Below are 17,990 nucleotides of genomic sequence, written 5' to 3' on the forward strand. Positions count from 1 at the left end.
GAGGAGAAGCTTACGAAATTTCAGAAAGGAAGTTTTCTCAGCTTCGAGCAGCAGCTCTTTAAGCTTCTGAAGGGGAGCTCTGCAAGCTTCTAAAGAACAAATCTCCAAGCTTCTGAGGAGAATTTCTCAGAGCATCTGACAAGAAACGTTCCTAGCTTTTGAGAAGAAGCTTATCCAACTTCAGAGTAGAATCATATCAAGCTTTTTAGGAAAAGCTTTCCTAACTTTAGTGGAGTAACTTCCAATTATTTTTTTTTGTTACCAACATCGTAATTCTATGAAATTTCACTGAGAAACGAATGTCCCGTAAAAGCAAAAATGTCGAATAAGTAACCTTCAACCTCATTCAGTGTGTTGTAATGATCGATGAACGGATGAAAGATGATCTAGCAGCCCAACGTTTTTTGAGGAGTCTTGATTCCTTTGAGTGGAGGCTTGTGAGGTTTGTGTTAGTAACCTTCGCTTGCAATAGGCGCTGAAATACGTTATCACAAAGTACAGTTATTATTCGTTTCTGTAGCGCAATGTGTGTGTTCTGTCATGCTGTTGTAACCATGCCAACGTCCATCACCATTTAGCTTGTTGAACGATCAGAATCTCTAGGGTTATGTGGATTTCAAGGCTTGCTCCGATTCTGATCGTTCGACAATTGGGATAAGGTTAGTAACCGAGCACTACGTGCTTTGTGTGTTTGTGAGGAAGCATGGCCATTCTCTGTACAAGGTTCCACCAAGGTTAGTAGTAAGCGGTAGAGCTAAGCGCCGTGTCTTAGGTCATTTGGGATGCCTTAACTAGTTTTAGAGCAAAAAAAAAAATGTTCCGTGAAAAGAAAAGAAGATATATACTTGGGTCAACCAACTAGAGCTATTAGGCCGGTCCCTCTCTCGATCATCTTGGGGGTCGGTCGGCGCGGCACTTCGCTTCTCGGTGAGTTGCGCCGCATGGCCCATCAGAGGTTATCGGAGTGTGACGGAAAAACAAATCCAATCACACACGCACACACACACTCAGAGTAAAAAGGAAAAACTGTGCGAACATCATCTTTTTCACCATCATCGCCGACATTGTCGTTGTCTCTTCGCTGTCATCGTCACCATCATTATCATCATCATCTTGAATCATTAGCATCGTTTCTAATGTGTTTTCGTTATCACGAGAATGTTTTGCTTTCAAAACGCACTTTTGCTATGCCCGCGCCAATTAGTCGGGCACTAATTTAGGAACGCACGCGGAATAGAATAGATTTTGTCACAGCTACTGTCGATTTTTGTACTATCTAGCGTTCGATGGCTATTCATTGTTCAAGTTTTGACTTGCGTTTTGGGGTATCGAACAAGCAAAAAAGTGGAACTCTCAGTGGTGTCTTTTTTTTAGTGTGTAGCAATATTCACAGCTTGGTTAACACTTATGTATCAAACAGAAGATTTTTCATTCTCACGTTGAGTCGCAGTCCAAACAATTAACAAAATAGTGGAATTATGGCATTGAGTGTTGTCTTTTTTTTGTGGCTTTGCCAAAAATAGTAGGAATTTGGTTAAACTTCTTGATTTTTTTTTTGAATCGAGTAACGAAAATATGCTCGTCTATTTCCCTAATAAATCCTATTTATCGCTATATATAAAAAGACTGGCAAACTAGAATCACTAGAATCGTTTCATGGTTTAATTTTTGGGGTAAAATTGAAGCTTTGGGGCGAAATGGCTACTTGGATCGAGTAGTTACCCTACCCAATTGTTGAGGGAAAAGTCAAATTTTCCAGGTACTTTGTTTTCTCGGCTTGCTTTGATGTGGCAAGCATGTGCAGTCGCTAAAGTCGGTCATTTGTACGTGTTTTCCAATTAGTGTGTGTAGTATGGGAATTTTGTGTTTTGTTTTTAGCGATTTGCAGTAGTGGCGATCGACCATGTTCGACTAGGGCTGCATTGAACTGAGGGAATGCCATTGTAGATACGGCGCATAGGCGGAGTGTTGTAGGTAGGGGTTACCTGCAATGGCAACAACAACAACGTTGGTAGCGTAGGTTGGTTTGAGGGCAGGGGGGGAGCCGATGGGACCAAGAACAGTGTGGATTGATTGGTGATGGTTATGAGAGGTCGTGGTGGTCAGTTACACCGGGAAACGAATATCGGAATATATGTACACTAGATGGAATTATAGAGGTGCCTATCGGTGAGAACACGAGGATGACTGGAAGAGAATGCCACCTCAATGGAATGTGGCTTATGGTGATGTATAGATATTGTGGCTTGCGCGGATGGCAGAGCGAATGAAAAGTTGATTAGAGTTAGGAGATTGTTAGAGATACAATGAGGATGTGATAGTGAAGTTCTATATTCCATTAATTCAATTCAAAGTTATAGCAAAATATAGACGTGAAAATAGATTCAAATGTAGAAGATATTGCTATCTAACACTAAATCCTAATCAAGTCTAGTACAAGTTAGAATCAAATACTACTGTACTTTATTCGTTTTTTTTTACTTACTAAATTTACGCTGTTAAATGTGTTCAAAAATGTATTCAATTTGAAAAGTTTTACTAAAGTTTTTTGGGGGATTTTTAAAGAAACACTTAGAATTCACAAAAATATCCGCAAAGAGCCCTGATAAAAGTAGTTTTTTAATTCATCCAATATCAAAAGTTGCTGCAGACATTCCTTCACAATACTCCTGGAAAAATTAATTTCAGTATCGCTGCACGACATTGTAGACAGCTGCAGCAGACGTTCTTAAAATTGTTAAGTGAGCAAAACAAAGGACCGCTTTTCGAATGATGGGGTTTTACTCAAATATCGATACGGATGTCTACTCCAATCCTAAGACGGATTTTTAATTGAATCCTGAGATAAATTTCTACTGAAATTCTAAGAAGTACTTCCACTCAAATTCCGAAACCGGTTTCTTCTCGAATCCTAAAACGGGATTCTACTCCCGAGACAAATTACGATACCTATTGCTGCTTGAAATCTGTGATATATTTCTACTCGAATCCTCCTTAGACAGATTTCTACAAATTTCCTACTCCAGTTCCGAGACGAATCTACTCAAATGCCTGGAATCTAACCAAAGACAAATTAAAGACCTTCATGTCCCTTGCAAATGCCCAAAATTTTATGGCTCATAAGGTAATCTAGAATGCCGTGAAAAGTGTACTGCGATGTGTCAAACTTGGGTACCTTTTGCACTACCGAGGGACCGAATGCAGTACTAGAAGTGGTACCCAATCTGAGCCCGAGTGCGACGGACCTGATCTAACCTTTAGAGATCGATTTTCACTCGAATCCCGAGACCAATTCCTACTCTAATCGTAAGACGGATTTTTTTTTTTACTTTTTCGCTTGTTTTGCTAGGCAGTGCTTGAAGAAGTTCAAAGCAAGCGGGTTCGTTCCGACCAAATGACTGAAATGGCTGTCATCTACGAGCAACTGGAGTGAAGTCAAAAAAGGCTGATTTGACAGCTCGTCCAAATATAAGCCTTTCCATGTGACAGGTCCGTCTATGCATTTGTTTACATCGGTGGAGGGCCGGTGCTAACACGGGCCTGTCATTTTCATAGAAGAACTGTCAAAGAGCTTCCGGATCAGCTGATTTGAAAAGTCATGTGAAAAGGCCAATACTGAGTTAAGGACAAAACACACTCGTTTTAGAATGCGACATTTACATTTTACATTTACATTTAGGCGCCATATTTTATTATATTATTTTTTTCTCATGCGACATTTGGGGCTACCGCGCGGGGTTTGATGAGAGCAATGCCTAAATTTGTTTACTCAGCACTAGCGTCACGCAGATGCAGCTGGCTTCAAGAACTAACACTGTCTTCAGGGGGTTGGTTTCGACACGTCATTAGAGTATTTTTTTGTGCGTGTTTTGCTAGGCAGTGCTTCAAGAAGCTCAAAGCAAGCGATTGCTTTCGGCGCGTCATCGAAATGCTTTTTTTGTTTTTCGCGCGTTTTACTGGGCAGTGCTTGGAGAAGCCGATAGCAGACGGGTTCGTTTCGACACGTCATCGAAGTGTTTTTTTTTCTTGTTTTTTAGCGTACAGTCACCCCTCCATGAGTCGATGTTCCGTTACTCGATATCGACTCATGGAACCATACTAATTTCAAAAAATCATGGTTACTATGATGGTCCCCTCAAACAGCTTTCCAATGAATACCTGTTCCATGTCTCGATATTTCCATGAGACGATGGTCCCTTCAAAATCGACTCATGGAGGTTTGATTGTATTTTGCTAGGCAGTCTTACAATTTCTCCAGGAATTCCTGCGAGAATTTCCTCAGGAACTCCTTTGGGGATTTTTCCTAGAACTACTCCGGGCTTTCTCCAGGGAATCATCTTAAAATTTCTCCGCGAATTAATCAGCGATTTCTTCAGGAAACATTACTTTGATATTTGGGAGTTATAGCACAAAAAATCATCAGAGAATTCCTTCATGAATTATTCTAGGAATCATGAAACTTCGGGAATTCTTCCTGGGATTACTCCGGAACGTCCAAAGTAACTACATGCTCCGGTAATTTCTCTGAGAATTTCTTCCACAGATTCTTTAAGATATTGCTCCGAGAATTCTTCCAAAAATTGCCTCGGGAATATAACATTCCAGGACCATTCTAATAATTATTGTAGTTAATCTCTGGGAAACTTCTCTAGGAACTATTTAACTTCCACGATTTTTTCTGTGATTTTCTCCAGAAACTCCTTTGGGAATTCTTTTTGAATTTACTCTGTGAACCATTCTAGGGTATTTCAGGGCATGACGTTAGAAATTCCTTTAGATAAATGCTCCAGAAGCTCTTCAGGGAACTATTCCTAAATTTATCCAGGAATACTAGGTAGAAATTCCTAGGAGAAACCATTAAGGTAATTCTGAAGTATTCTCTAAAGCCCGGAGGAACTGCTGTAAACTTTACAATATATCATATAATTACGAAATCATGCTGACGTTTTTGTAGGAAGTCCAGTAACAATTTCTATAGGAAACTTCATGCAGAAATCCGGACCGTTCAGGAAAATTTGTAGAGAAAATGCTGGGTGAACCTCTGGAGGAACTCCTTGAGGAATTTCCAAACAAATCTTTAGAGAAACATCTACAGTAAATTTTAGAGCAGAAATCCTTCGACAGAAACTCTTCGAGGAACTTTTGGGTTATTCTATAGGGTTCTGGGTTAGCTTTTGAAAGAACTCCAAGGAAATCTTGCGGAGATTTGGGAAGAGCTCCTTGCAGAACTTTCGGAAAAACTTCTCGAAGAACTTCTGGAGGAAGCTTTCTAAGATAGAGATAGAGAAGCTTTCTAAGATATTTCAGGAAAAAAAACTTCTAGTGAAACTGCTAGAGGAACTACCATAAGAATTTTATTGTAACTTCTGGAGGAACTCCTACAGATGCTTCCGAAGGAATTCCAGGAGAAACTTCCAGAACTTTTAGTGGAACTTCCGGAGTGACTTTTGGGAAATTTGCGGAGGAACTATTAAGCAAACTTCCGAAAGAATTCCATGACGAGCTTCCAAAAGACACCCTGAAGACGCTTCCAGAAAAAGTCCAGAACTGGAGAAACTTTTGGAGGAACTCGTATAGGAACTTCCGAAGGAACTTCTGGAAGAAATTCTAGAGGAGTTTTCAGAAGAACTCTAAAAAAACTTCCGGGAGATCAGCCAGGAGAATTTCCGGAAGAACTCCTAGGGCAACGTCCGGAGAAACTTTAAGGGAAACTTCTACAGGAAATTCTGGAGGAACTCCTACAGGAGCTTACAGGGCAAATTTCGGAAGAACTCCTAGTGGAAATTTCCGGAGAAAATCTCAGTGGAACTTACTTCCGTAGGAACTACTGGATAACTTCCTGGGTATTTCGTTGTAAAAATGTTCCGAAGAAACTTCTGGACGTATTCCTAGAGATTCCAGGGGACGTTTCGGGACAAACTTTACAGCAACTTCCAGGAGAGTTCACTAGATGAAATCCAAAGAGAACTTTCGGAGAGAAACTCCTAGTGAATCTTCTGGAAGAAATCAGAGGAACTTTCGGAAAAACTTTTACAGGAACATACGAAGAAGCTTCTAGAGCGGGTTTTCCTATGGGGGTTTTAGGATGAGCTGCTTCAGGAACGTCTACAAAAACTCTTGTGGGAGAACAGGAACTTTCGAAGGAACTACCGGAAGAACTCCTAAGGGAACTTCCGGAGGAAATTCTAAAGCAACTTACAGAAAAACTCATGTAGGAACTCCCGGAAGAACACTTAGTGCAACGGCCAGATGAACTTCTACAGGAGATTTTGTGGAATGTCCGGAATCTCAGGAAGAAAATTTTCGGAGGAATTCCTAGGTGGCTCACGGAAGTTTAAAAAAAAAAACTCTCGGAGGAATTCCAGGAGAAACTTCCATAGATGATTCCGAAGAACACTGAAATTGAACAGACTTCGCAAAGTTAAAAGGATCCAACAGTAGCTTGGATTTTGGTTAAACATTGATAAAGGCGGTTATTATTAGAATACTAAAATGGATTTCTACTCGAGGTATGAGACGGATGTTTTCACAAATACTTAGGAAATTTCTATTCCAATCCGAAATACAATCTGAGACGGATTTCAACTTTAATTCCGAGATTGATCATTTTGGATCTATTCGAACCACGAGAGTTGACTCCTGAGACTGGTTTCTGCTAGTATGATTTCTACTGGAATTTCGTCAAAAATTTCTTCTAGATTTTGCAGATCAAAATCTACTTGTTTCAGAGATCTAAATTTACTTGATTGCCAAGACAATTTGCTACTCGAATCTCGAAAAAGATTTCTGCCCTATTCCCGATACAGATTTTTGCTCAAATCCCGCAATTGAGTTCTAATTAATTCTAATCTATTCAAATCTCTAGAAGAATTTAAACTCAAAACCCATGACAAGAGTCTATTCGAATTTGGAGATGTAGTCTAGAATCCTGAAAAGAATTATTAACCGAATCTTGAGCTGAATGTGTGCTTAAGTTTGCTGCTCAAATTTCAATGTGAATTTATTTCCATTCCATTATGTGACTGTTACTTCGAAATCCAACAGCTCATTTTTTTCACGGCAAAATTCAGTTTCTTTCGCTCTTCAAGGAAATTAGAAAACAATACGACCATTTTCAGTCAAGTTGACGTTGTTCAAAAATCATAATCAAAGTTCGATTGTAAATCCCGTCCCAAAATTAGAATAAATAATATTCTCAGGATTCGATTAGATATTCGTATTAAGAATCGAGAAGAAATTTGTGTCGTGATTTGAGCGGGAGTTTCTCTAGGATTCATATAGAATTCTCGAGATTAAATAAGAAATATATCTCTGAATTCAAGTAGACTTTTGTCATGGTTTATATGTGTGCGTATACAATCGGCCTCCCACTGACCGGCAGTGCTTTTATGGAAGAAATTTGTTTGCAGCTATTTATTGACAAACATTGATGTCTTCATAGATTGAGACAATTTTAGCTCAATTTCAAGAATGGCTCTTCATACACACACATCCTAAGGTCATTTTCATCATAGTAAGCCCCGCATGAAAACACCTAGATATCAAATTGATATATAAAATGAGTTCCCGAATCGAAAATTAGATTTTCGACACTAGCACGTATTTAGTGGTTTCAAAGTTTAATAGTTCAGAACGATCTCACTGAATTGTATTATGGTGAACTACATCGCCATATTATGTTCACTTCACTATAAACACTATTAATTCAACTCAGCTGGTTTTTTTGTTGCTGGTCCCGCAGGAGAAAGCAACGTACACAAATAATCAAACCCTACTACGCTTTTTTTGATAAATTTTGCTATGGAAACATTTAGCATGTCACTGAATGCGGATGGCGAGGACTTCAAACTTTCCTACTGGTGGTATAAAACCAACAAATTAATAGCAAAACAATTGGGAGCTGCAATACAGTATGGCCCATAAAAAATGCGAAAATCGTCATATCATATTTTATAATAGTTTTTACATAAAAAATGTGAATGAAACATAAATATTATTCATTAGTTGTATTGTTTACTCCAGTGGTTCTCAACCTTTTTGAAGCTGCGGCCCCCTTTGAAGTTCTACAAACAACCTGCGGACCCCCAAAAATGGATGCTTTTGAAATCTATGTTCATGCAAACCTCTCAAAGATCTCAAAATGATTTGTCAGACATAAATACTTGTCAACTTGTCACTTGGCAGGAGTACAAAAAAAAAAAACGTAAACGTAAAAAAAATGTAAAGATTTGTGCATTTTTTGATTACGGAGATTGGGACGTGTAACAAATTGGGGAAGATTTTGAACTTAAAAACTCAGTTTTTTTTTGTGAACCAACCACAGTTTGGATTTTGATCAGAATAAGCCGATCGATCCATATTCGGAGAGTGGAACAGTTCATGAATAATAACAGCTCGTGACACATCGCATTCGGAGAACTCTATGAATGTTGGTATTCATTCTCTCTCATGGTACGTGACGAGAGAGCATTCAAGACGACAACGATATCGAGCCATTCGAGAGATTTATGTTTTGCTTAAAATTGGTAAGCGAATGTTACATGTGGTGACACACAGTGCTCGGCACCGAACAGAGGATATCGTGTGTTCTATTTCTTTATCGTGTCTCATTACCTTCCATGAACGTTAAAATAATGCGTGTTGTGAGAATGCGGGAATGGAATAACAATTATGACTCGTTGAAAAATATGAGCCCTGTAGCCTTCAAGAAATCTCCAAAAAATCTCATGCCAAAATAAATCAAAAGAGCCGGGAATAAGTAACGAGATAATCACAGGAGTTCATTGCAGATTGTCTCGAGATTCACAAGATTGTACGGAAAGTTTCACAAGATTTACTCAAGGACTCAATCAGAAATTCAAAAAGTCCTCGCTAAACATGGTATCTATTGATATTTTAAGGTGAAGATGAATCGAAGCCAAACCTCAATTTTTCAAGAGCACAAATCTGGAAAACCGTTTAAGGTGATGACCAATCGATTAAGTTTTCAGCTCAAACAGGTGTTCAGTTCTCCAGACTTGTGCTGGTGAAAATTTGAGGTTTGACTTCGATTCATCTTCACCTTATGGAAGTCTATGATTGGCTTCTCAGGAGTAACTTATCAGCCGTGAGGTGAATTCGTAAAAATTTCTCCAAGAACCCTCTGAAAACCTTGTCATATATCCATCAAGTAATGTCGCAGAAATCTACCAATGATCACTACTGTGAAAGAATTTTTTTATTCCTGCCGATAACAGAGGAACTTTTCGAAGATCTCACCAGTAAACTTGCAAAATCATATCTGATAAGGATTAAGCTGCGAATATTTCAAAAAAATCCTCTAGAAACGATCCCAGTTTCACTTTCAAGCTCACACTGCTGAAACATTGAGCAACGTTTAAGGAATAGAATTATAACGACTGCGTCCAGATTAATTAATCATTGTGTGTATTTTTTATTAATAGAATGATATCAAAATTATTTGCGTTGCTATAAAAGGAAAAATCAGTTAGGGAGACTTACGGCTTCGGCACAGTATTTTTCTATCAAAACACATCAATGAAAACATTCAGATGATTCTTTGTTCTGCCTGCTTCCCGCTGACGAGATTTACGAGACTGAACAAACAATATCGTCAGAGATGCCATAAATTAAATTGAACATCCCTCAAAATGCTACTGATTTGGAGCAGTTTTTATGGGAAAGTTGCCGAAGAGAATGAGGCTGCCGACAATGGTCACACTGACAAGAGATGTTCGCAGCGTTGTAAAAACGTTTCTAAAAGCATTTTGACAAGTCTGTCGGTATGAATCGATAGAGGATTGAGCAATACATAATTGTAAACAGACAAACACGGACATCAGCGAGAATATTACAAAAGAAGCGCGGCATCGGCTTAGACTGCCGAGAATACGTAAGTTTCCCTTTATTTCAATAATATTGTATCAATAATATTGTATCAAATGCTTTCTTGAAACAAATTTAGTATGAGATGTTTTCCATTTATTCATCAATCAAGAAAAACGACACTTATTCCTCAATGGCTTCGCGGACCCCCTGAAAGGTTGTCGCGGCCCCCTAGGGGTCCGCGGACCACCGGTTGAGAAACCCTGGTTTAATCTATTTAGACTCAGTTTTTCGCTTTGGACATGATTTTTATCTGTTACTTTCGCTTTACCAGAGAGGAATTGGAAGCATACCTTCAAATTTTATCATGCGGACGTAGAGTTCAATATCTGTGTGATGAAAGCTTCTAAAACATCAACGATGGCGTGAGATTCTTCACAGGCCTTTTCTCCAGCATACGCCCATATCAAACGATAGAATTGGTTCATACCTGGGTAATTGGAGACTTAAACATATTTTCGAAAAAACGGCTCATTTTGGAGAGCATTGATTGAACCTTCATATAAGTGTGATAAGCGGCTCGGTTTTGCTCAAAACCTATGAGCTAATATTGATATAAGTTGTCTCTAACTGAAGGAACAAATTTCATCCTCGAAAATCTGTTATAGGAATCCGTATTTATTTTTTATTCAATTTTAACAAAAAATAAAGGCATATCAAACCTATAAAACGCAAATGCCCTCAAAACTATGATCCTGGCAAAATATTTTATTGTGATCATGAAAAACACGTTTTCTAAGAACTCCTCCATCCTCTGATACCAAACAAACTAAAATTTTCAACAATAAAGTGTGATTTTTGAAGGTGGAAAGTTTAAGACCAGAGTATACGACAATCAGACGCTGCTTCTAGCTTTGGGCGGACAAAACCTTTGAACTTATTTGCTTCATTACATTATATAGGACAGTAAGAAATATATGACAAAAATTGTCCTGGATAGCGAAGTGGTGTCAGAATATACTACAATAATCAGAAATTACATTCACTATCAAAAACAATGAAAATAACGCTTGTGGATGCTTTATTCACGTTCAAACAATTTTCGCATTTTTTATGGGCCATACTGTAGCACAACACACAACCGATTCTGACACGCTGATAATGTTCAATTATGTTGAGGCTTATATCTTTCAACTAAATCCACTATTATCACTTCACAAGGCGTTTTTGTCTGTTTATAATATTCGCTAGGTGGCATAGCACCCCCAGCCGTTCCGCTTTTTCACTAGCCGAATTTAAAATGACGCGGACGTGACATAGTATTCAAAATACAGCCGCCCGCGCGCACAGCCTGCTGCGATTCTAAATAGATTTTCGTTATAATTCATGAGTGTAAATTTATTCAGGGATTTGAGTAGAACTCAATCGCGAGGCTTAAGCTGAAATATGATTACATATGAAGAGTTGGATTTCTTACAACAATTGGTCGGTGTTCAGACAAACTGAACAAAGTGTTTTTTTTAATGATTTCAGGAAAACGTACCCCAAGCGTTCGGAATAACAAAATATTGGCATTATTTGCTGTAATAATGTAACTTATCTGTTTGATGAACCAACTGTATCAAAATAGCATCGGAAAAATCAGAATTGATGGAGTCCTTGACTAATCTTTGCAAGACCAACATATCGTCTAGTCCGGTCTGTCTGAACACCGACCAATTATGGAAGGTTTCCGTAAACATTTTTGTTAAATTTGTCGCATTTGATCAACGGTGGAGTCCTTTTCAAATCCTTGCAGCCAAAGATAAAAAAGACAGTAGTCGGGCGTATAGGTATCACTTCCAGTACTACATTTAATCCCTTGATAATACACGTGGGATCCAGGTTTGACAGATCGCTGTACACTTTTTACGGCATTCTAAGTTATGCGCCATAACATTTTAGCAACTGTGAGGAACATGGAGGACTGGAAATGAAGTTCTTTAAAATTCGAGAAAAGTTCTTTCAGTAATCCAAGTACAATCCAGCCTCAGGAATCAAGAAGAATATATCTCAGATTGGAATAAAGTCCCGCCTCGAGATACGAGTAGAAATCCATCTTGGTATTGGAACAGAAATACGTCTATCCAACTCGGAATTCGAATAGAAAACTGTCTGTTTGGGAATGTATCCGCCTTGAGAAGTCCGTCTCGAGATTCTGGTCGAAATCTCGCCTACGGATTCGAGCAGAAATCCCTCACGGGGGTCGAATGCAAATTATTATCGAAGTTCGAGTAGAAACCACGTCTTAGGACAAGAGTGAATATCATTTCCAGGATTACATTAGAAATCTGCCTTAAGGCGAAGTAGGCCGTCATTGAAATTTGTACGCGTCGTTGATGATTGTTGCTAATTCATCTCACGATTTCTAATCAAAGGAAATCAGTTGGTTTTGCACTGACACACCTGAAAAAGTATCAGCATACTTCATGCATGTTGTCGCGTACAGTGATGCTTTTTCAAGTCGATATAAACTATCAAGGCTGAGTTTTATCACTTTGAAATGCAAGCTGAAAAGTCATCATTGCTGCAAAAACGAATGACGGGCTACTTAGCCTTAAGAATCGAGAAGAAATTTGTCTCGGGATTTGAGTCGAAATTTATCTCGCATTCAAGTAAAAATTCGAAAAATAATAGAATAGAAATCGCATGAATCTAACTATTGGGTTCAAATTCGGGTAGAGATTGAAAGATCCATCGATTATTTCGACAGTTGATCGATCATTATTCTCCGGTCAAGTATGGCATCTCTGTCGCATTACATAATGGATAACTACTCAGTAAACACAAAAGTATATATGATAGCATATGAGAGTATAAATGTGGAGGCAACGCATTATTAGACTGTATGTAAAATATACGTATATCACCTCCACATTTGAACTGTTATACCCCATCATAAACGATCGTGTGTTTACTAGGTATGTTCAAAAAATCTCAACATCGGTTTCGTTTTGATGTTCATTAAGAAACCTTTAAGCTACATCCAGGCGCTATTGCAAGCTGAGTCTTTCAGCAGAACTAAAGCCATCTTCGACAGAGTTACAAACCGTATGGCGAGTTACATATTTTTTGTAACTCGCAATGCGTTCTGTACCCTCCTGCAGATGCCCCAAGTCCCGAAGTTCTAATTCAGATCAGTTCCGATTGAGGTATGAAAAGGGCATGCAGTGATGTCGTCGTAGGAGAAGGCGGCTTCGCTTTGCCATATCGATAAAATGATGATGCTGATGATGATAATGCGGCGACTGATGATCATGACAACGCGCGCATATGATGTTCTGTGATCTGATTGGTTGTAACCTTGGTACGACTGACCTCCAGAGATGACTTGAAATGCGGAACTTGATGTGTAAGAAGTGTGAACATCGACGGTCGAGAAAACTCGGTTCTATTGCTTACTGCGGTTGTTATGATTGCAAAACTATGGGTTAGTAGTTCAAATGGTGACCGGCGATAATGGCGCGCTTTTGGATTTGGTTAGTCAACGACGGCGAGTGTCTTTGAATGAAAGTCGAAGTAACCGTGCGTGAGAGCGCGGACTTACCTAGAATGGCGCCGACGATCACTTCGGGGATTTCGACGTTCTTCTCCTTGCTGGTGGTCATCTCGGCTGGCGTGGGGCTCTTGCTGAGCGATCCCAGCGTTTGCGCGGCCGCCGCATTCAGCGCCGTAGCGCTGGTCAGTCCGAAGGCATTGTTGTTGATCGAGATCGGAGTGGCCGCCTGCGTGCCCGGATGCCGGAACGGATCAAAGGTAGCGTCGTAGCGTTCGATCGAGGTACGGGGCGTCGCGGTGCCGGCACCGTGCAAGTACGAATCCAGATTCAGTTGGCCGACGGCGCCGTACACGCCTGTAGCGGCCGTGGCTGCTGCCGCCGCTGCCGTCGTCTGCTGCAGCTCGGGCACACCCAGGAAGCTCAGTGGCGTCGTGTGGGTTCCATTTTGAAGCCCGACGCCGATGCCCAGCACACCGTATTTGGCCAGAACTGCCAGCGCTGCGTGGACTTCAGTGGTAGCCGTGTCGGAGTAACCGGACTGTCTCATGGCACCCTGTGAGCGAAAGAGGTGTGAAACAGAGAGAGAGAATCGGAAGAAAAACGAGAATGAAAGAGAAACGCATTAGAAGGGATTGGCTGGCCGCTGTCGGTTGCTTTCGGTTGGTAGCTGAGAGAAAGAGAAATCCAGATATAGAGAGAGCTGAAGGGTTTTTGAGAGCTTCGGGTCGCAAAAACGCTTCAGAGCAGGGTAGGAATTGTCTTCTTTTGTTTCATGGTTCATTGTGAGAGCGGGATAAAGCGAGATCTTTTATTCTGTAATGTATATATATTTTTGGGGGATGCCTCGTGAACACAAAAGAAAACTATCGCTTTGGAAAGATGTGACAGATATTTATAGATAGAGAGAGGGAAATAAAAACAAACGGAAAAGAGAGAAGAATATATAAAAATTATCGAAATGAAACTTCTACCTTAATATGTTCAAGCAATTGTGTGGTAACTGTAGGATTAGTTTGTGGTGAAGGTGCACCTAGATTTAATGACAGATTCAGTCCGGTGCCGTTGACCAGTAAACCGGCCGCGGAAGCCCCGGGCAGTGCGCCGCCCAGTGCGGAGTTTAATGATGCGGTACTGGAGCTGAAAGTGGGATTCTGTGAGGCGGCAAATGGCGAACCAGTGGGGTTGAAATTGGCCACCGGTCCGTTGATGTCTGCATATGATACGTTCAAGCATGAGCCGGATGAGGGATCTTCGACAATCTTCTGCAGGATCATCTTGCATGCGATCTTATTGTTCTCCTTCTCGCCGATGATGGTAATGCACCGCTCCTGGAGGGTGAGCTCTTTCGGTTTCTGCGAGATTTGCACGTAGGAGCCCGATTCCTCCTTGATCTGTTTGATGTAGGCACCGGCCTTGCCGATGATCATGCCGGCCGTCGAGTTGGGCACTAGCACCTTGACCTGCTTGTCACGGTCGGCCGCCTGTTTGGCGTCCGCATCCGTCAGAGCTTTGGTCATGTCGGGCTTCTCGCGAATCTTATCAATGATAAAATCGAGCACAGTCAATATACCATCGACTGTGCCGCTAATGAGACAGACTCGTTCGGATGTTCCTTGAGGATGAGAAGTAAATGAGAGAGAGAAAAAAAGAGATATTCGGTGAGCTGAGAATGCGAAACTTTATACAGATGCTGATAGACAGAGAGAAAGAGAGAAAGTAATAGAGACAGAGAGCATGACGTTGATTGAAAACACTGGTCGGAAAACCGACGGCGAGCTTCGGCTCCGCTCGGAAACCGAAGCCTACTGTCGGCATCTCCGAACGGGAAAGGAAATCGAAGTTGTTGATTTGATCAGCGATGGACGACAAAATAGTTTGTAAAACACTGCGATAAAAAAATGACCGGATTACAGTTTCCGTTGATTAGCAACAAAAACCCAAAATTGAGAAAAAAAAACGAAAAAACAGATATAACAATGGATCGAAATGTGGACATCAAAATGAATGCTACGCTTGCGGATGGTTGGGTCGATTGATTGATTGATTGATATGCTTTTGATCTCTGTCGAAAATGCAAAACGCGATTGTATGACCGAATTTCGATTGAGCAAATTGTGATTCGGTGGAGGTAGTAGTAGTAGTAGTGGTAGTTTGGTAGTAGCAGTAGTAGTGAAGGTGGTTAGCATCGATTGTTTGTAATTCGGAGAATCGGGAATCGCGGATTTTTAATTCAGATTCCATTAATAACGAAACATGGAAAGAGTTAATCAAAAACAGAAAAAAGTGGGGGCAGTAATTGACTTGTAGAGTTTTCGGGGATCTTAATTACCACTGAATTAACGTCTCGAGCCGCATAATTTTCGCTAACCACTAGAACAATGGATTCGGCTTCGCTTACCTGGGTAGAAGTCATGTGCCTTGGACATCTTCACTCGGGCGCCGGCATCCTTCTGGAGCGAGGCAATCGTTTCGCCGCCCTTGCCGATGATGGCTCCGGCCGCGACCGACGGGACCAGCGTCTTGAAGTGGAAGTTGTCGCCGCCGGGGACGCCGGCCACACTGCCGCCATTGGTGGTAGTGGTTGTGTTGGTCGTTCCCGTTGCTGGAAATGAGAGAAGAGAATTGGAAAGGGTTAGATTTTTTCAGGAAATACTTAAAATGTAATGTGATTCATTCAGTAATAGCAATGTTAATTTATCACAGTTTAATGTCTATCATAAAACCATCATAATGAAGCTTCCTCTCTCAAGCTTGGAGGCTTGCTCTCAGAAGCTTGGAGGCTTCCTCTCAGAAGCTTGGAAGCTTCTTCTCATAAGCTTGGAAGCTTCACTCTGAGAAGCATGGAAGCTACATTTCAAAAGCTTAGAAGCTTCATTTCAGAAGCTTGGAAGCTTCATTTCAAAAGCTTGGAAGCTTCATTTCACAAGATTGGAAGCTTCCTCTCAGAAGCTTGGGAGCTTCCTCTCAGAAGCATGAAAGCTTCCTCTCAGAAGCTTGGAAGCTTCTTCTCAGAAGCTTGGAAGCTTCCTTTCAGAAGCTTGGAAGCTTCCTTTCAGAAGCTTGGAAGCTTCCTTTCAGAAGCTTGGAAGCCTTCTCTCAGAAGCTGGAAGCCTTCTCTCAGAAGCTTGGAAGCTTCCTCTCAGAAGCCTAGAAGCTTGGATGCTTCCTCTCAGAAGCTTGGCAGCCTCCTCTCAGAAGCTTGGAAGCTTCCTCTCAGAAGCTTGAAAGCCTCCTCTCAGAAGCTTGGATGCTTCCTCTCAGAAGCTTGGAAGCTTCCTTTCAGAAACTTGGAACCTTCCTCTAATAAGGAAGGAAGAAGGAATTTAAGGAATGGAATCGTAATCGAATCGAAATCGAATCGAAATCGAATCGAAATCGAAATCGAATCGAAATCGAATCGAAATCGAATCGAAATCGAATCGAAATCGAATCGAAATCGAATCGAAATCGAATCGAAATCGAATCGAAATCGAATCGAAATCGAATCGAAATCGAATCGAAATCGAATCGAAATCGAATCGAAATCGAATCGAAATCGAATCGAAATCGAATCGAAATCGAATCGAAATCGAATCGAAATCGAATCGAAATCGAATCGAAATCGAATCGAAATCGAATCGAAATCGAATCGAAATCGAATCGAAATCGAATCGAAATCGAATCGAAATCGAATCGAAATCGAATCGAAATCGAATCGAAATCGAATCGAAATCGAATCGAAATCGAATCGAAATCGAATCGAAATCGAATCGAAATCGAATCGAAATCGAATCGAAATTGAATCGAAATCGAATCGAACCGAAATCGAATCGAAATCGAATCGAACCAAAATCAAAAGTGAATCGAAATCGAATCGAAATCGAATCGAAATCGAATCGAAATCGAATCGAAATCGAATCGAAATTGAATCGAAATCGAATCGAACCGAAATCGAATCGAAATCGAATCGAACCAAAATCAAAAGTGAATCGAAATCGAATCGAAATCGAATCGAAATCGAATCGAAATCGAATCGAAATCGAATCGAAATCGAATCGAAATTGAATCGAAATCGAATCGAACCGAAATCGAATCGAAATCGAATCGAACCAAAATCAAAAGTGAATCGAAATCGAATCGAAATCGAATCGAAATCGAATCGAAATCGAATCGAAATCGAATCGAAATCGAATCGAAATCGAATCGAAATTGAATCGAAATCGAATCGAACCGAAATCGAATCGAACCAATCAAGGATCAAATCGAATCGAAATCGAATCGAAATCGAATCGAAATCGAATCGAAATCGAATCGAATCGAATCGAATCGAAATCGAATCGAAATCGAATCGAAATCGAATCGAAATCGAATCGAAATCGAATCGAAATCGAATCGAAATCGAATCGAAATCGAATCGAAATCGAATCGAAATCGAATCGAAATCGAATCGAAATCGAATCGAAATCGAATCGAAATCGAATCGAAATCGAATCGAAATCGAATCGAAATCGAATCGAAATCGAATCGAAATCGAATCGAAATCGAATCGAAATCGAATCGAAATCGAATCGAAATCGAATCGAAATCGAATCGAAATCGAATCGAAATCGAATCGAAATCGAATCGAAATCGAATCGAAATCGAATCG

The 17,990-nt window shown here is 40.4% G+C and overlaps 1 protein-coding gene across 10 annotated transcripts in view; it reads right to left on the bottom strand.

Annotated features, from left to right (window-relative positions):
- The window catches only part of LOC5565754 (RNA-binding protein Nova-1), a 208,418-nt gene that overhangs the window by 11,995 nt on the left and 178,433 nt on the right, over window positions 1–17,990 (bottom strand). For 9 of the 10 annotated variants that reach the window (XM_021838081.1, XM_021838079.1, XM_021838077.1 and 6 more), the window contains 3 exons: window positions 15,762–15,965; window positions 14,335–14,975; window positions 13,412–13,916 (listed from right to left, as the gene is read on the bottom strand). In XM_021838081.1, the coding sequence (XP_021693773.1) occupies window positions 13,412–13,916; window positions 14,335–14,975; window positions 15,762–15,965 (1,350 nt within the window). Of the gene's footprint in view, window positions 1–1,156; window positions 1,986–13,411; window positions 13,917–14,334; window positions 14,976–15,761; window positions 15,966–17,990 lie in introns of those variants that run through there. The other variant, XM_021838080.1, reaches the window with a different exon arrangement.

This window comes from Aedes aegypti, chromosome 1 (genome assembly GCF_002204515.2).
Source record: "Aedes aegypti strain LVP_AGWG chromosome 1, AaegL5.0 Primary Assembly, whole genome shotgun sequence".
NCBI lineage: Eukaryota > Metazoa > Arthropoda > Insecta > Diptera > Culicidae > Aedes > Aedes aegypti.